This window comes from Malus domestica, chromosome 03 (genome assembly GCF_042453785.1).
Source record: "Malus domestica chromosome 03, GDT2T_hap1".
Lineage (NCBI taxonomy): Eukaryota > Viridiplantae > Streptophyta > Magnoliopsida > Rosales > Rosaceae > Malus > Malus domestica.
In genome coordinates this window covers 3,717,921-3,741,207 of record NC_091663.1, presented here as the reverse complement: position 1 = coordinate 3,741,207, position 23,287 = coordinate 3,717,921, and the positions used below count along the sequence as shown (strand labels likewise).

The 23,287-nt window shown below is 38.0% G+C and overlaps 2 protein-coding genes across 2 annotated transcripts; both read right to left on the bottom strand.

Moving 5' to 3' along the window:
- Window positions 1-7,223: 7,223 nt before the first annotated feature.
- On the bottom strand, window positions 7,224-8,179 carry LOC103419500 (FH protein interacting protein FIP2-like). Its single transcript, XM_008357602.3, has one exon. The coding sequence runs from the start codon at window positions 8,099-8,101 to the stop codon at window positions 7,346-7,348; it is 756 nt and encodes a 251-aa protein (XP_008355824.1). The 5' UTR covers window positions 8,102-8,179; the 3' UTR covers window positions 7,224-7,345.
- A 4,738-nt stretch (window positions 8,180-12,917) lies between these two features.
- Window positions 12,918-16,378, bottom strand: LOC139194345 (uncharacterized). The gene is made up of 7 exons (XM_070818655.1): window positions 16,226-16,378; window positions 14,639-14,787; window positions 14,514-14,544; window positions 14,280-14,402; window positions 13,869-14,045; window positions 13,530-13,733; window positions 12,918-13,331 (listed from the first exon to the last, which is right to left on the bottom strand). The coding sequence occupies exons 1-7, from the start codon at window positions 16,376-16,378 to the stop codon at window positions 12,918-12,920; spliced, it is 1,251 nt and encodes a 416-aa protein (XP_070674756.1).
- Window positions 16,379-23,287: the final 6,909 nt, after the last annotated feature.

Here is a 23,287-nt window from a genome sequence, read left to right as displayed (position 1 = left end):
TTGACGGAGATCTTGATGGAGATGGCAGACTCCGGCGGAGAAGACTTTGGGGCAGCTGCTTCCATGCGCTGGGACTGGTTCCCTCCTGCTCTCAACACTTCAAGATCGGTGAGCTTCCCGAGCCCCAAAGAGATCGACCCAGTTAACAGAGAGCTTGAGCTGAGGTCAACGACTGGCCGCAATGAATCGCGGGTTCCGGCGATGGGAAAGAAGCAGACTCGGTTTGTTTTGGGTCAACGAAGCGGACGCTTGGATTCGTCGGAGCACCTCGTTGTGGATCTCCAGCTTCTGCCTGAATCTGCATGGCTGTGCCTGCGATGACAGCACCGCTTGGCTGCCGCAGCTCTCTACGTTCTCGTCGACAGCCATTGAAGAGCTCGGAAAAAACCTGCTACTTCCCCTAATCTTTCTCCAGGAACTTTTGGACACGTGTGAAGGTTAAGGAGAAGTGGAGGTGTTTTTCCAGGAGCTTTTGGATGTTGTTTTTTTGTAATTTGGATGTTGCTTTTACAAGAATATAGAGGGATGGAAGAGCACAGGTGTTGGAATTTGGATCTTTTCTGTTTATAGGTTTTTGCAGATTTTGCAGATTCACAGTGGTGAAATTTGATGAAAAAAATGAAAGAAAACCGACATAGTTTTTTGTATCGATTCCCACAGACGGCGCCAAATGTTGATGCACAAAACCGGATGGTCTTGGTACAACGTAAATCCGACCGTGAATCTGTATAAAATGTAAATGACACAAGAGTTATCGTGGTTCACCCCAAGGTTTGGGCTACGTCCACACTGATTGTATTATATTTCTCTGTGGAAGAGGGAGAGAGAGCTTAGAGCTTAGGGGATGTGATGAGGCCTCCTCTTTGTGAGGGTGAAGAGGCCCTTTTATAGAATAATGGCTCATCCCCTAATTACATATTTGCCAATTCCTTTATTACATAATTACATTTAAGTCCCTCGATTATTTATACGATGTCTAAATACGAAGGCCCTAAATATGGTATAAACACACTTAAAATCCTGATTGAATACTCCTAGATTCATTAAAAGAATTAAAATCTCTCAAAATCCCAATTTAATACACCCCCTTAAAATAAAAAGTTTATATGATAGTAAAAATCAAATTTAACCGTTAAAATATTTGTTGCATTGAATGATACTGTCTCACCTCATATTTGGTCTTTGTAAAGTTTGGCTAGACAAGTGTGCTTCTCCATGTGCGCACATTATCAAAATTCAATCTCTACTAAAGCTGAAAACAAACTGTTTTACTGTTCATAAGAACAGTGTAATTTCGAAAATGCCCCTGCCTTAATTGTGTAATTTCAATATATTACTCCGATGTAAATCTAATTGAATCTGGACCGTCCATTTATTTGGGGCACTGTGATAAGAAATTAGTTCGTCCATTTTTATCTTCTTTTTCCTCTTAAGTGAACGTCATTCTTTCTCTCGCTCTCTCTTCCCACCCAGCACCCACGAACCCATAAACACCGAAAACCATCACCAGTCTCATCCTTCAGTTCTCAATTGGATTCCGCAGTGTAAACCCAGAAACTAAAGGTAAGAAAATTCAATTTTGTTTTCGGTTTCTTATTTACTTTCAATGTTACTTTCTTATTAGATTATTATTTTTGATAAACCCACTTAGAATCTGATTTGGGGTTTCCTTGGATTCTAAAGTAAAAACCTTGAAACTTAAAGGTAGGAAAATTTCAATTTATTTATTTACTGTGTTGATATCTGATTAATACTATTTTTCATAAACCCACTTAGAATTTGATATGGGTTTTGCTTAAATTCATCTTGGGGTTTTTTAATTTTAAGTTTTATAATTTTCTGGTGCACCTGTGATTAAATATTCAGATAAATTTAACGTGATGGGTTTTTATTTTTATTTTTTTAATTGCTGTAGTTTATGCAAAGAGCAACTTACAAAGAGGTGAAGAAAAAAAAGTATGTCAAACCATTGCTCATCACTTCAGGTACCTTTTGACCTTTTGCATGTCAAGATATGCTTCAATTTTGTTAGGTATTATTTTTGTTTTAGTTTTGAAGTTTGAGAATTTGGAACTGGTATGCAGGATGATCATGAATGAATGGTACTCTTCTGCAATGGCGGGATTTGATATTTGTGGGGCAACTGATTGGGTAAGTTATTTCGAAGCGTTTTTCGTAAAAAATGATTTATGCTGGACATAGTTGCAAGACTCATAATGATTAGGCTTGAAACAGATTCTGTAAATCAATTTTGGTGGAGGAGTTGTTCCGTAGCCTGAGGAAGAACAGAGCAATGTTTTTGAAACAAGGTTTGGCCGAAACTTTTCTATAAAATTTCACAATTTTTGAGTTTTAAGCCATTCAAATTGGTTTGTTAAGTAGGAATAAAACTACCAATTAATTAAAGATTAGTAATTTTCTCAAGAACTAATTACTAACCAAATTCACATCTACCTGTATTAAGCAAAACCCCAAGATGAATATCTTTTATGATGTCCAGCTTTCTCACTGTACATTTGGTACCTGAGTACTGAATGTTAGCTTAGAGATTTTGAAATACCAATGTTTTTTAGTTATCGTATTATTTTGACCATATTATTTGCTTTAGTCTTTATGCATCAATGTCACTGATTACAGTCAGTTGCAGATGAACCAGCTAGCTATCTTTCACCAGAAAACAAAACAAGGTAGCATTCACCTTCTTCTCCATCTTTCCAAACCAATTAATTATACTATAGATTACAGATAAAGCAGTCCATGTAATTTTAGCATGGTATCATTTTTTATCTAATGCATGAGTATAAGAAATGTTAAGACAATAGTATATTGGGAAACACCATGTGATTTAAAATGCAAAGAGAAACAATGAACCATGTTTTATATTTTTTTCGTATTGGTTGATTTAAATTTGGGAACTTTTGACTTGGATTAATGTGTTCTGTTTAAGATATCATTTTTAGATTATGAATTGTTTGCCAATGCAAAAGTTTACATCTTTTTTATAGTAGGATTCATGCGTTTTTTTTTTAATCAGTTAATCTTTCAAGCTTTTAGTTTTTATCAAGAAATTTAATTTGGGTTTCATTTATTTGTAAAATTAGACACTATTTTGTGAAGATTTTTCTTTATAATTCAGTAAATAATTGCTTCTTTGGCTGTAAATTTGACTTTTGTAAATTTCCAGGTTGTTCTAGACTTTGTCGATACTGCACAAAGCTTGATAACAGGTTTGGGTCAGTCTCAATTGCCAGTAGATATTACTTTGTTTTAATTTATTCATCTTTTTCAAATTTTTGTGCAAATATTTTTGAAACCCAAGTAATTCAAAGTTCAAATTTATTTGTAAATTGATAGGTGTGGGTGTGGACACCCAATATGACTTTTACATGGTGTTGCTATTTGGTTTTTCACATAATTATACTGGGAACCGTCGAAATTTTGGTTTAGCTGCAGATAAAACAAAATCAAAACGTTACAAAGTAGAGGTATGATTTGATTTTTATATTTGATGCATCATTGGATTATATCAATATAGTAAGAACATTGACTTGACTTATGTGCTTTCGTTTCATATTTAGAATGGATGTTTTCCTTAAATTTGTTCATCCAATATGTTTTCGAGGATCATGCACAAATTCATCCTTCAAACAACAACAAGGGTGATGAAACAATAAGTAATCTTGGGAAAAAACATATGGTTAATGAAATGCTACCGTCTACACCACCACTATCAGTCAAGAAATCTCTACCTTCATCTCCAACAGAGAGCAGCTCAAGTTCAAAGAAACGACAAAGAGAGCCAAACAGAAAGACTCTTTTCACCTCTACACCAACAAAAAAACCTAAAAGGTTAGTCTTTATAAAAAAAAAAAATTAATTGAGATAAACCTTTTTTCCATTACTAGATGTGCACTGATACTTTAATCTCTCTCTATTTTATATGATCCAAGTGATACCACAAGTGGATACAGGGAAGAGACCTATGCATTTGAAGAGACCGATGACGAGAATGTAGCAAGCCCAGATCAAACTCCCAATGAATAAAGTATGGATCCCAACAGTCATAAATCAATTTTCTTAACAAATTGTTTTCCCATCTTGAATGAGCAGTCTCTCTAACACGGAACTATATCTTATAAATATCGCATAATCAATAGGAAAATCTAGATATAGAGTTCATTTGCGTTGCCTACTGCTTCCTTTCTCCTCTGGCTTTTTATGACCTAAAAAAGCGGTAATGAATGATAAGATGGGTTTTGATTTATATATGCAAAGTGTCCGTAACTGCTGCTTATGATAATTTTGTTGGGGATCCTATTACTATGCACTAGCTTGGCGTCAATGAGTTTTTTTATTTGATTTCAGAGAAATTGAGGAATGAGAAATTGTTTTTTGCTTATGTTTTTTTTAGGTGTGTACTGATTTGAATGGCTAATACAAAATGTGAACCAATCTTACTTTTTAATTTTTGTGTGCCTGCAAATCATATGCAATTTAGATTCATTCAATTCTTAAGTGATCGAGTTCTATTTTTAATGTTTTTTGTATTTTTTTTGCAGTTCATCGTTATCGTACAAGACAAAGGAGACACCATTAACGATGCATATGGGTGTCTTTAGTGGAACAAATCTTACTTTTTGAGCTTTGTACAGTTTTAAACGTTAGTCTCCCTGGGAATAGGACCATAGCTTTTAAAGAACAATCCATGAGGATGACATACTAACATCCTCCATTTTTGGCATGTAATATATGAAAGTAAATAGTACTCTTTAGCTATGGCGTACTACCATCCCAATTTTTGTCATGTAATATATGAATGTAAATAGTACTCTCTGGTTATGGCTATGGCGTACTCTCTGGCACATATTTTCTCATGTATATATGCCCTACTTTTTACACGTTTACAACAGTTTTGAAACCCGCAGCATCGCACGGGCTTCAATGCTTTTTTTCTCAAAATCTAGATAAATTTTGTGTAAAATATAATCTCCTCACAAAGTGGAATGAATACCCTCGTGGGTGGGGGGATAATGATTTACATGAAATCAGTTCACTAACACGTAGCATCTCCTATCCAGTAATACATAATCATTGAATTTTTTTTCTCCACATGTCAATGTATTAAGTTGTTCTTGGTTGTGGGAGGGGGTGGGTGAAGTGACAAGGAATTCAAACTCAACGCAAAAAAAAAGTATGGATAATATCAGGAAGACCAAATTTTTTAGGGGTGTGCTATCCACACACTCATGTTTACTTCTCACACACCCTTTGTTAATTTATATTCGTTGATCTTCTTCAATCTATCCAATCCGACGACCGAAAATTAGAAGGGTGTGTGAGAAGTAAAAATGGGTGTGTGGATATCACACCTAATTTTTTAATCCAAATATGCAAACCAAATGATATGGTTGTTGATAATTAAATTATTACTTAAGCGTTGATTACCGTGCTTATTTTCTACTGGCGACACATCAATTGGTTTGTAAATTTATTTTAAAAGTTTGGTCTCTAGTATACCCAAAAGGTATACCTACATTACTTAACGTCACATCTGTAACTCTTTAGGCTTTAGGTATTAGTTGGTTAAGGTATCAAATATGGTTTGTAAAGGTTGGCAGATCAACAAATAAAGCGTCACGGAGATTTGCACCTCCAAATTCACAACCTTCCAAGCAAAAAGCATCTTCAAAGACTGCACCCTCACCCTCAGTGTCCACATAACTGAAGTCAGCGTCTGCCAAGTCCAGTTTCGAAAGGTGAAGGCCAGAGAGGTTAACGCCTCGAAGCCGGACGCCTCGAAGCCGGATTCTCCCATTTGATTGATACATGACTTGATGATATCAAAGCGCATAAATTCCAACTTTGCAGTGTTTTGACGATGAAATTGAGGTTCGATCATAAAATCAATTAATAATATGGGGAGTAGTCCAAGACCATATAAACACAGAGCAAACCTTGTCCCTCACCGATGTGGGACAACTCTCAGCACGCCCCCGCACGTGTGGTAAATTTTCAATCCTATATGTGGACAACAACTGGGTGACATGGAGTGCGTGTGACCGTTGGGCTTCACACGTGGACAACCTTGCTCTGATACCATAATGAAATTGAGGTTCCACCGTAAAACCAATTGACAATATGGGAAGTAGCCCAAAACCATATAAGCACATAGCAAACCTTGTTCTTCACCGATATGGGACAACTCTCAAAATTTGATCATCCTCCTCCATCTTGTTTAGAGAAACAAGTATGCCATCCTTTCGAATGAAACCATATCCCTTTTCACAACACGACGTCCACTAAACGTTGCAGCATTGCAGCAAGTATTGAATTATGCCTAAACGGAGACTTGCCCCGATAAATGAAGATGATGCTTTCTTCTCCATGTTCATAGCTTTCTCTTTCTATGTAAGAGTTCTACAGTCTGTTTATGAAAACGTGAAAGGGTTCATGAACTGGATACAGATCGAAGGCACCCTATAACATATATGATCAAATCCTAAACGGAATTGGAACAAGTTAACAAAACTCAATTGTAGAGAGACAAGTTCTCTTTAATGTTATAAATGATATGATTAAACTGCACCTTCGTCTCTAACAGATATAGCTGAGTGAAACTAGTGTCATCTCTCAGTTTGTCTGAAGACGTGGTGTTACAAGTTCATGCAAATAACCATGTCTGTCACTGTATTCAATTAGGATTTTAAGGAATTTTAATTCTTTTAATGAATCTAGGGGTATTCAATCAAGATTTTAAGTGATTCTCTAAAATTCAATGTGTATTCAATTAGGAGTTTAAGATAGTTTATTAAAATCCTAAGAAATCCGGGTGTATTCAATTAGAATTTTAAAAAAAGTTTATAACATTCCAGATGTATTCAATTAAAATTTGATTTTAAAGAATTTGAAAAAGTTGAGGAATTTGAGGGAATTTGAGAGATTTTGTAGTGTATATTAATCATCTACAAATCTCACTTCTCCCCATGAGATTTCGAGAGAATTGAATCAAAATATTACATGAAATCTCTACAAATCAATTAGACTCTATAAAAATCCATGAATTTATAAATTTGTTGAAATCTCTCAAATTTCCAATTGAATACACCCCCTAAATCGGTGTACTCAATCCAAAGGACTGAATAAAAATTCAAACAAAATTTAGGTTTGTAGCTCCAACGAGACATATTAAGGTAAAGAAAAACAAGCCTAATAAGAGGAGCAAGAAAATTTAAACCCGTCAATGAATAACACCAGAAAATTGTGCACTCTCGGAATGTTGCCAATTCACATCTTCTCCACAAGCACCTTCAAGATTTGCATCCTTAAAATATGTATTGGACATCATCTAAAGACTCATCAAGTATGCCTTATCCAGACTGGCCGCCTCTAAATTTGCATTTGTAAGATCAGCACCATGGAGCTCTGCAGATATCAAATTTGCGTTGTAAAGGTTAGCACCAACAAATAAAGCGTTGCGGAGATTCGCCCCAATAAATTCAGAACTTTGCAGACTAGCATGTTGAAAGATGGCACCCTCAGCATCCGCGTGATTAAAGTTTGAACCTCGAAGATCACAACCCTTGAAACACACATTTCTCAGACATGCATAACTGAAGTCAATGTTTGTCAAGTCCAAGTTCGAAAGGTTAAGGCCGGAGAGGTTAACGCCTCGAAGCCGGATTCTCTCATTTGATTTTATACATGATTTGATGATATCAATGCGCGTTAGTTCTGCACCCAACTTTTCAGTGTTTTGATCATCATCCTTCCTCATGTTTAGAAAAGCCTGTATTATATCTCTTAGACCAAGTAGTTGATAATACTCCGCCTCTCTTACAAGTTCCGAATATTTGGAAAATTCTTCCGGCGAGGGAACAACTCCATCCCTTAACCAGTTAAGGATGTGCCGAAAATGTTTGCCATCCCTATCGATGAAAACAAATCCCGTTTCCGGGTCCTGATGGACAACATGACGTCCACTAAACATTGCAGCAAGCATTGAATTAGGCTCACGCCGAGTTAGAGTATCAACCGTTGTACAAAACTCCCTTACTCCGATCTTGAGATAAACTGTAGAAAAGATGTTAAGGTCCTTCGCCATTGCCTTGAAACTTTCCGATCATATAACTTTTTGATACGCTGATGACCGATCGTGTAACTTTGAAATCTCTAGAGCATTGTGTTTTTATGCGCCGCGGACCCTCCCTTAAGTAAATGCAGTAGGCATAAATTACTCACAAAGATTTGTAATTAATCACACATCGGTGTCACCAATAGGAAATAAGCAGCTTAATCAACACTTAATAATAATTCAATCATCAACAAACTAAATTTTATAAAAATCTAATGTTTAATTTCTCAAGATTTCTCAATCCTAAAAGGTGTTCCTTTTTTTGGTATTCTAACATTGATGAATATTCTTGTATTATTGTTCCAGTTTTTAGTTATATCTATTTATTCTGATGAATAAATGCATTACTATTTTATATAAAAAAATAAAAAAAAATTTAACAAACGATATTATATACATTAAGGGGGAGAGAGTGGAAACCCTTAAATGAAAGCTAAATCGTGGATTAAAAAATATGTTATCTCCTCGTGCATTAACCGCTATGGGCGAAAATCCAATCTTTTAGTGATAAGACTTATCTTCATAATGGGCTAGCAATAATGAAGTTCAAATTTACCTTTGACGAGAATCGGATCTAAGATCTTTCACTTACAAGTGAAGAGGAATATCACTAAACCATAGTACTAAGTGACATAAGAAACGTTATTTAAATTGCAAGATTCGTTTTAATTTATTTATATATTTACTGTGGGAATGCATATGTTGGATAGGAAATCTACTAGCAGAATTGTGTTCATTTGGTTTTGTCTTTATCCTCAATTTAGAATACATCATATCAGAATTGCGTGATTTTGTAACGCTAAACACCAGACAAACGACAAACAAATTGATTACAACACTACGAATATTACTTTATTACCAAAAACACAAAGACTATAAATATGCTGTGATGACTATATCTTGTCATGGCTTATTATTCTACGAGTTACAAATTTATAGGAAAAATTAAAGCAAACCCTAATACCTAATGAGTAAGAAATCATAAACTTAACGGGTAAGGAATCCTAATCCTTGGCTAATAAGAAAACAAATAAAATAATAATAATAATAATAATAATAATACTAATTGCCAACATGTAATTCATAGAGATGTTAAACTAGGTTTAGTCAAATTCGGATTTGAGAGGATTTTAAAAGACTTTAACATCCTAGTGTAGTCAATTAAAAGATTTTAAAGGATTTTAGAATCCATTCAAATCTACGTATAGTCAATTAAAATTTTTTAAAGGATTTTAAAATCCATCCAAATCTAAGTGTATTAAAAAAAAAGATTTTGGAGAATTTTAATAAGTTGTAGATTTTGTGGGATTTGAGAGCAAAAAGTATATATAACCAAGACTAAAAAGAATCCAACCTCACCCCCTAGGATTTCAAATCCTTCCACCATAATCCATTCAAATTCTTTAAAATCTATATGAATTTTGTAGGAGTCTTTAATCCTCTTAAATCCTATAAAATCTATCACTTAATCTAATAATTAGTTCTTAACAAACGATTTTATCTACACTAAGGGAATGAAGTGAGCTTAGCCTCACAATAAACTAACAATAATGTGGTTCAAATTCACAAGAATCGAACCTAAGAACTCTCACTCACAAGTGAAGAGGAACACCACTAAACCGTAGTACTACGTGACAATCTAATATTTAATTAAAACACTAATGATAAATTGACAAACCTGGAGCAGCCACTGATCACGAGAAAAGATTGCTTAAGCACCAAGGTGGATGGAGAATAGAGAGCCTTTTGTTGAGTGTGCTAGCATGTGCAGAGAGACCCTTGTATAAATATACACGTTGGAGGTCCTAGCTAGAGTCCTGTCGATAATTAACCTCCCAAATCTTTCTTGATGCCGTCTAACAAGACTTCAAATCCATATGGTTTTAGAACTCCTGTAGCCTCTCTTGGTGGAGTCCTAAACCCTAGCTAAAGCACTAAAACCCTGGCTAGTAGGATAAACAGCCAACGAGAAAACTGTCGTAGGCTTAAAACATAAATTATGCACAAACCTAAACGGAATTGGAACAATCAAGGTAATACAGTCCTAAAACAAGAGAACAAAGTAAAATCTAAAGAGCAGAACCCCAAGCTCGTTCTTTTATCAAATTTCCATCTTAACTTTTGAAGGCCATATATTTTTTATTCGAAAAAGTTTAGGGGAAGATTGGTTGCTCTCACCACCAACGCTAGAGCATACTCACAACCTCAAGTTAGAATGACTTATGGTGAAGCTACATAGGGGGGGCCGTGACACACCCCGTCCCGAAGGAGGGCATGCTGGCCGTCACATGAGAGTGACGTAACCATTTACACAGTTCGGAAGCTTTTAAAATACAATTATTAAAATGGAAACCCTCGAGGGTGAGTCCTACTTTTGTGAATTCTGTCAGAATACCGTTGGATTCCTCGTGGCCACCAAAACTCTGCTATCAAGAACCTGGAGGGGCGAAAAACAAAATTGAGTGGGTCAGTAAAACCAAGCTTTTCAAAAACATTTCGCCAAAAATAATTCTAACCCCTCACTGTAAAACCTGTATACTTTTCCCAGAAAATAGTATAATAACATAATACTTTTCATAAATCTCGAATCATCAATTTTTCTTTAAAACCCGAAAGTATGCCATGTTTTAATTTCGAAAACAAAATAAATGATGCATCAATGTAACAGGTGAAAAGTTGAATTAACCGGAGACCCTGCAGTTGGTCCTGTACGGTTAATTCCATAGCTCAACATCCAATCCAACCGGAGTCACCTCGATGACCTGTACGGCACTACACTGCAGATAAGTCGGAACTACCTGAAGTAGTCTGTACGACATGGATGGTGTAATAATACGCTCTAGTGCTTCTCTCATCAATCATCTGTGCACATAATCTAAGGTCACCCACTAGTCGGAATCACATCTAGTAATCTATACGACTAGCATGTCGGAACCCTCACTTGGTCTGTACGACATCCACCTACTTGGATCCAAGACGAGCGTGCGGTGTGGTGAATAATATAAGCACTAACACCATGATTGCAGGTTATGAGCTATCCACAATATACACATCAACAATGCACATGAATAATATAAAACTCACCTGATACTTACCTGTGCGTCCACAGCACCAATTCACATATATATATGCATCATATATCAATTCATGCTTTTCATATACTTCTATGCATGGCATTTCAAATCACATTTTTCATATAAATCTATCCATGGCATTTTAAATCATACTTTCATTTAAATTCAATTTCTGGGAAAACTCAATAGTATATAGGTAAATACAGAAAATACTGCCCACTCACCTGGAGTTCGCCCTACAACTCCCTAGCACAACTCATCAAGGCGTCATGACGATCGCCGCCTAGAACAATAATTAAATCCAACCTCAGAAATCATATCGATAGAATATAACTTATATAAAATACGTCACTACGTAGATTGATCCGAAAAATCTGCAACTCAGATTTTAAATCCATAACTTCCAGAGGTCCACAATATATCTCTAGGACAACATCCTGAAATTTCATTACCATCCAACGGTCGGCTCTCCGTCAATTTCCAAAACTAAGTGACGGTTAACATTTTATTTTATGAACTTACAACTCCAATTCCGGAAGATCCGTAACTCGGATTCCCAATCCGTAAGTTCCAATAATCCTCAAATATTACGTATTACAACGTATCAGAGTTTGGTGACGATCCAACGGTCGGATCGTCAATTCACATTTTCACCTAAATGCGAAAACTATAAAACGTTATTTAAAGCACCTAACCAATAATCGTAATAACTTTCTCATACGGTGCTCAATTTGGGTATATGAATATACCACAGTGATCTACTCGACGTCACGAACGTCGACATATTTTTAGATTATTTTTTTGATGTGCCACGCGCCCCCACGCGCCACACGTGGCACGGGTCCACGCGCAGGCCACGCGCAGCACGTGCAGCACATGTCATCCCCTTCGCAGGGCTCGCCGGACTGGTTTTTCCGGCGGCCGGACTCCGGCCAAACTCCGGCCAGTTTTCAAACTCCTTGTTCTCCTTCGTTTTTCACCCATTTTCTTCGTATTTTATACCAAATTGAAGCCCTAAGAGTGTACTATCACGTTGGACTAGTTTTAGGGCCTAAAAACCAAGAAATCTCACCTTGCAAAAACCAAAGATTCGGCCAACCTTGAAACCCACGATCCCGACGTCCAAATCCTTCAAACGAACGTCCCCGAGCTTCCTTAGGACCTCACTAAGCTTGATATAAGCTTGGATTCCCCTGAAACACAACATTTTACGTTCGCATGAACAGTACCCAAAAATGGAGGTTTCGGATTCCACGTGAAATCGAAGGTTTCACTTCCTAAAACTAGCACCAATGAACTCAGGACGTCAAAAGGATGAAGATACATACCTTATTTGCCTCGATCCGTCGAGTTTGTGGAGGGTTTGGGTGTGTGCCGTACGATGGGTGTGTGTGCGTGAGTTCGTGAGGGAGAGGGAGAGACAGGGAAGGCACGAGGGAAGGAGAGGGAAGGAGAGGTCTTGTGTGGTCCAGATTAACCCACACCCTCCATTTCATCCTAGCCATACATAACAAAATCCATCTTTCAAAATATTTTCTAATACCCTTGCATAATATTTGAACCAATAAAGTCTCACACACACGTACCTTAGTAACGTCAAGGGCAAACTCGTCATTTCCTATTCCCGTCAAAAGCACTTCTGGGACGGGCTGTGACAATCTTCCCTCCTTATAGAATTTCGTCCCCGAAATTCCCATAACCAAATAAATCAATTAATACTCGTAGAATAATCTTGTGTACATCTCTCTCATCCGGTCTTCCGTCTCCCACGTAGCTTCCTCTACAGAATGATTTCTCCATAACTCCTTCACCAAACTCACCGTCTTGTTCCTTAGAACCTTGTCCTTCCAATCCAATATTGTGATTGGTTCCTCATCATAAGTCAAATCCGGATTAATCTCTAGCGGTTGAGGAGGGATCACATGAGAAGGATCAGAAATATAATGTCGAAGCATAGAGACGTGAAACACATTATGGACCTTAGATAACTCCTGAGGCAGCTCCAACCGGTAGGCAACTTCACCAACTCTTTCGATGATCACATAAGGTCCAATGTATCTCAGACTTAGCGTTCCTCTTTTCCCAAATCGTACCACACCTCTCCAAGGTGACAATTTCAAAAACACCTAATCACCCACATTATACACTCGATCAGTAGTATGCCGATCTGCTAAACTCTTCTGTCGATCCTGGGCTGCTTTCAGGTTTGACTTAATTACCTGAACATTTTGAGTAGTCTCATCTATAATCTATGGGCCTTCTAACACCCTTTCACCAATCTCAGACCAACATAATGGCGTTCGACACGCCCTACCATAAAGTGCCTCAAATGGTGACATACCAATGCTCGAGTGAAAACTGTTATTATAAGCAAACTCCATCAAGTCCAGACGATCCTGCCAGGAATCACCAAATTGCAGTACTGAAGATCTCAACATATCCTCCAACGTCTGAATGGTCCTCTCTGATTGCCCATCAGTTTGAGGATGATAAGCTGTGCTATACAGTAATTGTGTACCCAGAGCTTCCTGAAAAGCCACCCAGAATTTAGAAGTAAATCTCGGGTCTCGATCAGAGATAATATTTACTGGAACTCCATGATACCTCACAATCTTTGTGATGAACAACTTAGCCAATTTATTCAAATGCTACTTTTCTCCCACTGAAATGGAGTGTGCTGGCTTGGTAAACCGATCTACAACCACCCAAACGCTATCAAATCCATTCTGTGTACGTGGAAGCTTATACACAGAATCCATAGTGATATTTTCCCATTTCCACTGAGGAACGGGAAGTGGCCGCATCCGACCAAAAGGTTTCTTTCTTTCTGCCTTCACTTGCTGGCAAATAATACATCTACTCACATACTCAGCAATTTCTCTTTTCATACCAGGCCAATAATAAAATGGTCGAATGGTATGATACATTTTAGTTCCTCCCGGGTGCATCGCATAAGCCGAACAATGCGCTTCATCCAAAATTTCCTTCCTCACTTTTCTAGGCGTCAAGTAGACAATCAACTAAAATCAGCCTAACTTGAAAATTAGCCAATAAAACTTCTTCTTAACTTTTACCTTAAGCTTCATCCCAGTAGGTCTCAAATCCGCAAGAAGGAAAACATAACGAGTATACAAAGCATCAATTCTTACTAGAGTTTTCCTACCAAGTGCTTTGTTCGCAAAAATTTCAAGATCACCCTGGTCGTGCAATCATAATCACTAAGCAACCCAATCCATCTTCGTTGCCTAAGATTAGATTCATCTGAGTAAACAGATATTGGAGACTCTCATGATTCGTAGAAATCTTACACTTTTCTTCATAAAGATAATGTCTCCCAATCTTCCCAGCAAAGATGATAGTTGTTAATTCCAAATCACGAGTAGAGTAATTTATCTCATGAGGTTTCCATTTGTAGCGGAGCATAGACAATTACCTTAACACTTCCACTTTAACACATCCAACACCACTCAAAGAAGCATCATTAAAACCTTCAACAAACCATCTATAACACCCTGCTAAGCCAAGAAAATTCCAAACTTCAGCCACGATTCGCGGTTGTTCCAAATTCTCAATCGCTGCTACCTTTTAAAATTTCGCTTGAATACCTTAAGCATATATAACGCATTTTATAATTGTTGTTGATTCATACAACATTAACATTTGCTAAACTTAGCATACAATCAACGTTCCTTCAATCTTTGTAACATCAACTTAAATATCTAACATGCTCTGCTCTCGGCTTAGAGTATCCCAGAGTATCGTCAATGAAAACAATAACGAACCTGTCAAGATATTCTTGGAAAACTTCATCCATCAACTTATAAAACAGCAGGAGAATCCGTCACTTCGAATAGCATCACGAAAACTCATAATGACCGTAACGAGTCCTGAACACAATCGTAGGAACGTTATCATTAACTCTTCATCGGTAACAACCAGACCTTAAGTCAATCTTAGGAAATACGCAGACCTCTAAGTTGATCAATAAATCATCAATACGCAACAATGGATAACGGTTCTTGATCATTACCCGATTCAATTACTTATAATTAAAACATAGCCTTAATGTCCATTTTCTTCCTCACCAATAAACTGGTGCTCCCCCCAACGTGATGTACTTTAAATGATACCTTTGTCAACCAATTCCTGTAACCGAACTTTCAATTCCCTTAACTCATCATGAACCAATCTTTAACATAAAATTTGTGCCTGGAGACAAATCAATAGTGAACTCCATATCTCCGCCTAACGGCAATCCAGGTAATTCCTCAGGGAAAACATCAAGAAAATGTCTAACCGCCTTACATCTCTCATACCATTAGAAGCAACATCATTTAGCACCCTATGAGTTAAGTATCCTTGGCAGCTTTTCGATAACAATCTCTTTGCTCTCACAGCATAAATAACGGCCTAACTCAATCCACTTTGCATACCCATAAAAGTAACCTCTGATAATCCATATTGGCAAGATTATAACCTAACCAATCTGTGCTTAAAATCACATCGAAATCCACAATGTCTAATACGATAAGATTCACTGGCATAACTACTTCTTCCACCATCACTGGACACCCTGAAGGTGTAATATTATCATCTTGTTCTTCATTAGAAATACATAAATACGCCTCGATTGTGCTCCAACATTACTCTCTTTGGCAACATCGTCCATAATAAGAAATATATCAGCCGGAGTCAGCTAGAATGACCTGTACGGCTTACTCCTCAATTTTCCAAATAATATGTTCGCCGGATCCACCTCTTGTGGCCTGTACGGCTAGACTTATAACTCATCAAATATCCCTGTACTCACGGCCCATCTGACCAAACTATTAAGTCCATAAACCTGCTGGATCGATATTGTGGTGTCAGGGAAGACTGCTGGGTAATAACTGATTCTAGGGACCATTCATAACTCTATGTCCCATCCGTCCACATGAACACATTCACTGATCCCCACACTTTCCAAAGTGTCTAATATTGTACCTATGGCACAAAGGTACATTTTCCTTACTCGAGTCACCTTGTCTTTAAGATCTGGGATCACCAGTAAATCTATCACTTCGCCTCTGACTAGTGGCATTAAAATCTCAGCTGGAAGAATTAGTTCTAACTTCACTTCTTTTGAAGCTCTGAGTCTTTTGATGTCCTTGATATGACGATTCTTTAAACTCATCGTCTTTCCTCTAATCACCATTCTTTTCTTATTCTTCTTTACTCACGCTGATCACATTCTCAGAGTCCTCAACCCTCAACAACATCTCGTAAACTCTTGATAGACAGTACAATAGATAGTGGTCGCCAAAGAACGTCACTTCTTCTTATTATCCAGCCTAAAACAACATAACGCTTCAACCAACTTAGCAACAATATCCAAATGGAGACGAGGCAAGTCTAAAAACTTTCTATAATACTCATTTGCTGTCATCTTCCTTGTTTCACCTTTGCAAACTCTTGCTTACTACCATCATAATATACCGGAGGAATAAATCTTTTCTTTAACAATTCCTTAAATAATTCTCAATCAGCTGTTTCCTCCGGTGACAACGAATAATACTCCTGTTTCCACCAGGATACAAATTCATAACCCATAACCAGGTAGTCGTCTCGACCCACCTGTCAGAATGAAGATTCTTTTGACTTGCATAACCCAAAACGTCTTTTCCAAGTGAGTAAGCCAACACTCTGCTCCCTCAGGTTCATAATTTCCATAAAGTGATTCAACTTATAACCAGTCTCAAAGGGTTTCTTAGATAATAGACTGGATTATATTAGCAATAGTTTCCCCCCCTAAGCTACTATATCCGGGAAACTAAACTCATCCCAACTACGTGGCTCGCTACGAGGCGGTAAAGTTCTGACAGAAGACACTAGGAAATTCTAAAGACGTCCAAGATTGAAACCTAGGCTCTGATACCAACTGACACACCCCGTCCCGAAGGAGGGCATGCTGGCCGTCACATGAGAGTGACGTAACCATTTACACAGTTCGGAAGCTTTTAAAATACAATTATTAAAATGGAAACCCTCGAGGGTGAGTCCTACTTTTGTGAATTCTGTCAGAATACCGTTGGATTCCTCGTGGCCACCAAAACTCTGCTATCAAGAACCTGGAGGGGCGAAAAACAAAATTGAGTGGGTCAGTAAAACCAAGCTTTTCAAAAACATTTCGCCAAAAATAATTCTAACCCCTCACTGTAAAACCTGTATACTTTTCCCAGAAAATAGTATAATAACATAATACTTTTCATAAATCTCGAATCATCAATTTTTCTTTAAAACCCGAAAGTATGCCATGTTTTAATTTCGAAAACAAAATAAATGATGCATCAATGTAACAGGTGAAAAGTTGAATTAACCGGAGACCCTGCAGTTGGTCCTGTACGGTTAATTCCATAGCTCAACATCCAATCCAACCGGAGTCACCTCGATGACCTGTACGGCACTACACTGCAGATAAGTCGGAACTACCTGAAGTAGTCTGTACGACATGGATGGTGTAATAATACGCTCTAGTGCTTCTCTCATCAATCATCTGTGCACATAATCTAAGGTCACCCACTAGTCGGAATCACATCTAGTAATCTATACGACTAGCATGTCGGAACCCTCACTTGGTCTGTACGACATCCACCTACTTGGATCCAAGACGAGCGTGCGGTGTGGTGAATAATATAAGCACTAACACCATGATTGCAGGTTATGAGCTATCCACAATATACACATCAACAATGCACATGAATAATATAAAACTCACCTGATACTTACCTGTGCGTCCACAGCACCAATTCACATATATATATGCATCATATATCAATTCATGCTTTTCATATACTTCTATGCATGGCATTTCAAATCACATTTTTCATATAAATCTATCCATGGCATTTTAAATCATACTTTCATTTAAATTCAATTTCTGGGAAAACTCAATAGTATATAGGTAAATACAGAAAATACTGCCCACTCACCTGGAGTTCGCCCTACAACTCCCTAGCACAACTCATCAAGGCGTCATGACGATCGCCGCCTAGAACAATAATTAAATCCAACCTCAGAAATCATATCGATAGAATATAACTTATATAAAATACGTCACTACGTAGATTGATCCGAAAAATCTGCAACTCAGATTTTAAATCCATAACTTCCAGAGGTCCACAATATATCTCTAGGACAACATCCTGAAATTTCATTACCATCCAACGGTCGGCTCTCCGTCAATTTCCAAAACTAAGTGACGGTTAACATTTTATTTTATGAACTTACAACTCCAATTCCGGAAGATCCGTAACTCGGATTCCCAATCCGTAAGTTCCAATAATCCTCAAATATTACGTATTACAACGTATCAGAGTTTGGTGACGATCCAACGGTCGGATCGTCAATTCACATTTTCACCTAAATGCGAAAACTATAAAACGTTATTTAAAGCACCTAACCAATAATCGTAATAACTTTCTCATACGGTGCTCAATTTGGGTATATGAATATACCACAGTGATCTACTCGACGTCACGAACGTCGACATATTTTTAGATTATTTTTTTGATGTGCCACGCGCCCCCACGCGCCACACGTGGCACGGGTCCACGCGCAGGCCACGCGCAGCACGTGCAGCACATGTCATCCCCTTCGCAGGGCTCGCCGGACTGGTTTTTCCGGCGGCCGGACTCCGGCCAAACTCCGGCCAGTTTTCAAACTCCTTGTTCTCCTTCGTTTTTCACCCATTTTCTTCGTATTTTATACCAAATTGAAGCCCTAAGAGTGTACTATCACGTTGGACTAGTTTTAGGGCCTAAAAACCAAGAAATCTCACCTTGCAAAAACCAAAGATTCGGCCAACCTTGAAACCCACGATCCTGACGTCCAAATCCTTCAAACGAACGTCCCCGAGCTTCCTTAGGACCTCACTAAGCTTGATATAAGCTTGGATTCCCCTGAAACACAACATTTTACGTTCGCATGAACAGTACCCAAAAATGGAGGTTTCGGATTCCACGTGAAATCGAAGGTTTCACTTCCTAAAACTAGCACCAATGAACTCAGGACGTCAAAAGGATGAAGATACATACCTTATTTGCCTCGATCCGTCGAGTTTGTGGAGGGTTTGGGTGTGTGCCGTACGATGGGTGTGTGTGCGTGAGTTCGTGAGGGAGAGGGAGAGACAGGGAAGGCACGGGGGAAGGAGAGGGAATGAGAGGTCTTGTGTGGTCCAGATTAACCCACACCCTCCATTTCATCCTAGCCATACATAACAAAATCCATCTTTCAAAATATTTTCTAATACCCTTGCATAATATTTGAACCAATAAAGTCTCACACACACGTACCTTAGTAACGTCAAGGGCAAACTCGTCATTTCCTATTCCCGTCAAAAGCACTTCTGGGACGGGCTGTGACAGGCCGCCCCTCCCCTCATCGGAAATCAAGCCCAGGAGTAGTGGTTCCAGCCCTTTGGTCCCTTCAGAAGTGATGAAGTTCATTTGTATTTCTGGGTTCCATTGCTGCCCACAAGTTCTTTTTTCTGAGCTATTTGTCGGTTTGCCCCCTAAACTTGTATTGAGGTGCCAATTTTTCCCCTAAGCTTTAATTTTAGGGAGTTTTAACGAAAAGCCCACGGTACTGTTCACTTTAACGAAAAACCACATTTTTACACTAAAAAGTCAAACATGGTACTATTCACTTTACCCTTTAATTTGTCCTTATCATTAAAACTTAAAGTTTTCAAGCCCTTTTCATTAGTTTTCCTTTAATTTTAACCAATTACCCTTGAACTTTTATAATTAGCCAATTTCCCCCTAAACTTTAACTTTAGCCGATTATCCTCCTAAAATTTTATAAATAGCCAATTCCCCCTACCGTTAGATTTTAAATTTTTCATTCAATTTTCATCCAGCCAATTTTCCATCCTTTTTGTCCCTATACAATTGTCATGTGTTGTCCACATGATCAAAATGGGTAAAAAATTGGATGAAATTTTTTTAAATATAACGTCAGGGGAAATTGGCTATTTATAAAAGTTCGTTGTACATATATTGCTGATTGAAACGTCAAAATTTTCAAATTCATTGTATTTAATTAAGCAATTGAGGCTGATTAACTGCAACACATTTTATAAGACATTCGATGATTCTTGTTCCTAAAAGTTGTTTGGGGTGTTAGTTAAATTTAGATTTTTCATGGATTTTGGGCTAATATACTATTTTTGTTCTAACTGCTGCATGAGCTTTGTAGTGGGGAATTTGGCGTGAGACAGCTTGATGATTTTACTTTGCTTCGTTCAGGGGACAAGCCGAGATAGAAGGAGTTTAAGGTCAAAGCGGAAGCGATTGGCCGTGTTCGCAGTAAGAATCTAGTCAGGTTGCTTGGTTTTTGTGCTGAAGAAGCTCATAGGTAATTTGATCTTCATTTTCTATATCGTGTATACTTTCGAGTTTCGCTCTTTTGTTTAGTGCGTGACCTTCTCTTGATGGCTAATTTGTTAAGAATCTTTGTGATTATTTCTTCTTTTTGGATTAACTATAATATATATTTGCCTGAAATGATTGCGCTAATGCAGTAGAGTTTTTGTAGGATGCTTGCAGAAGGAATTTCTATGAAAACATATCAATGTCAAATAGTTAATAAGTTGTGTTTTTTTTATAACGCTTCAGGTTCATGGGGATGAAAGCTGCTATATTTACAAACAATTCAAGTTTGAAGTCTTTTGGTACCAAACTTAGTTTCAGCGTGTTCACAATTGACGGTTTTCATAAAAGCCGGCCCTGAGAGCAACTCCACCCATGAAGCCCTCCCCCCTGGCAATCCACTATTGAATCCACCCTTTTGAAGAACAGTAATTGTCATTTGCATCTCCACCCTTGGAGCCCTCCCCCCTGGCAATAGGCAATAAAATATTAGTTTTTTTTTTGTTTGTTTAAATAATACAAAATAAAATTATTTGTAATTTCGGATAAGATTTTTTAAATCGTTCTCGTTGCGCCACGTGTCATTTTATAAAAAAAACAATTATTTAGTGATGGATTTCGATAAGATTTTTATCCAATGTCATCGTGCCACGTGTCGTTATCTTTTGAGAATCTTTGACGATAGATTTCGATCAGATTTTAACTCGTTCAAAATTGCGCCACGTGTCATTATCCGAAAAGATAATTATTGGAGATCGATTTCGATAAGATTTTTATCCAATACGATCGTGCCACGTGTCATTATCTTTTCAGAATCTTTGAGAATAGATTTCGATCAGATTTTTAACGAATGACGGCATGCCACGTGGCCTTATCTACAATCCAATCCTTTCTGAATCGTCCATATAATCCACCATCCATCCTCACAAATCTCACAGCAATTTTCTCAACATCTCTATCTCATTATTCATAGTTTCTGCTTCTTCTTCACCATCCATCATTACAATGTCTTCTTCTTCATCAAGGATGATGTGGGAAATCGATCAGCAAGAGGAAGAATTGTTTAACCAATCTGAAGGAATGTTCAACCTTCAGATTGCCGAAAATGAGATGGAAGAGGATGAGGAGCGTAGAAGGAGAGATGACGAAACAAGAATGGCCAGAGCCTCACATTCCCGTCGAGTCATCCAGACTGTTGCTCAGATATGCAGGCCCAACCGTTCAAGAAACCTTGATAGAAGCAGGCAACGACGGGGTGAATAGTTGTTGGACGATTACTTTGTCCATAACAGTGCATTTCCTGATACGTACTTCAGACGTCGTTTTAGAATGGAATGACATTTGTTCAACAGAATCATGACTGATGTTTGCAACCATGATTCTTACTTTGTGCAAAAGAATGATGTTTGTGGTGTTATGGGTCTCCTGCCTGAGCAAAAAATCATTGCTGCATTGCGGATGCTTGCGTATGGAGCATCTGTAGACCAAGTGGATGAGATAAAGAGGATGGGGAAATCAACCATTCTTGAGGCCCTGATGAGGTTTTGCGGAGCAGTCGAATCTTTGTACACCGCAGAGTACCTCCGAAAACCTACTCACAAGGACTTGCAAAGGCTTCTGAAGAAGGGCGAGATGCGAGGTTTTCCTGGGATGATAGGAAGCATCGATTGTATGCACTGGACGTGGAAAAACTGTCCAAGTGCATGGCAAGGTGCATATGGGGACAGAAAAAGATCAAAATCTATCATTGTGGAGGCAGTGGCATCTTTTGATACATGGATATGACACGCCTTTTTCGAGGTTCCGGGGGCTCAAAATGATCTCAACGTCCTTGCCCAATCCCCAATGTTCAACGACGTCCTGCAAGGAAAGACACCAAAAGTCACGTACGTCGTCAACAGACGTAGGTACGACGGGGCATACTACCTAGCTGACGGCATTTACCCACGGTGGGAAACATTTGTCAAAACAGTGCCACGTCCGCGAAGTGCAAAGGAAAAACACTTTGCAAGCTGTCAAGAGGGGTGCAGGAAGGATGTGGAGCATTGTTTTGGTATCCTTCAAGCTCATTGGGCGATCGTCAGGGGTGTTGCCAGAATGTTCGATGTAGAGTCACTTCGATCCATCATGATGACGTGCGTCATTCTTCACAACATGATTGTGGAAGATGAGTTTGATTATGATGCGGTTGATGAATATGAGCCAGAGCCAGACACGATGAACAATTCAAAAACATGGATATATTGTGCGCATGATGCCACCGAAGAACCCGTGCAACACGAGCTATTAGAAAGGGATGAACGTTACAATGAATGGGTCATTCAACGATATACTGCACTTCAAAGGTCATCTATGCACAATGATCGACAAATTGACTTGATAGAGCACCAGTGGGCATTGAAACAAGCTGAAGATACTTAAGTTTATTTAGTATGTTTGTTTGTATTTGGTGTGTTTATGTAATTTTATTTGGTGTGTTTTTTGTAGTGAGTTTTTTATTATTTCGTATGTTTATGTAATTTTATTTGGTGTGAATTATTTGGTATGTTTATGTAATTTTATTTGGTGTGTTTTTTGTAGTGAGTTTTTTATTATTTCGTATGTTTATGTAATTTTATTTGGTGTGTTTATGTAATTCCAATTGGTGAGTTTTTTAGTTTTATTTGGTGTGTTTT

What these genes read in the sequence shown, in the direction of transcription:
- LOC103419500 (XM_008357602.3), bottom strand. Translation starts at nt 8,101, where the DNA reads ATGGCGAAGGACCTTAACATCTTTTCTACAGTTTATCTCAAGATCGGA.
- LOC139194345 (XM_070818655.1), bottom strand. Translation starts at nt 16,378, where the DNA reads ATGAGTTTAAAGAATCGTCATATCAAGGACATCAAAAGACTCAGAGCT. An exon ending in GTTAAAGTGGAAGTGTTAAG is followed by an intron (nt 14,545 to 14,638) that starts GTAATTGTCTAT and finishes TTTGCTGGGAAG; the next exon opens with ATTGGGAGACATTATCTTTA. An exon ending in CTACTGGGATGAAGCTTAAG is followed by an intron (nt 14,046 to 14,279) that starts GTAAAAGTTAAG and finishes ATTATTTGCCAG; the next exon opens with CAAGTGAAGGCAGAAAGAAA.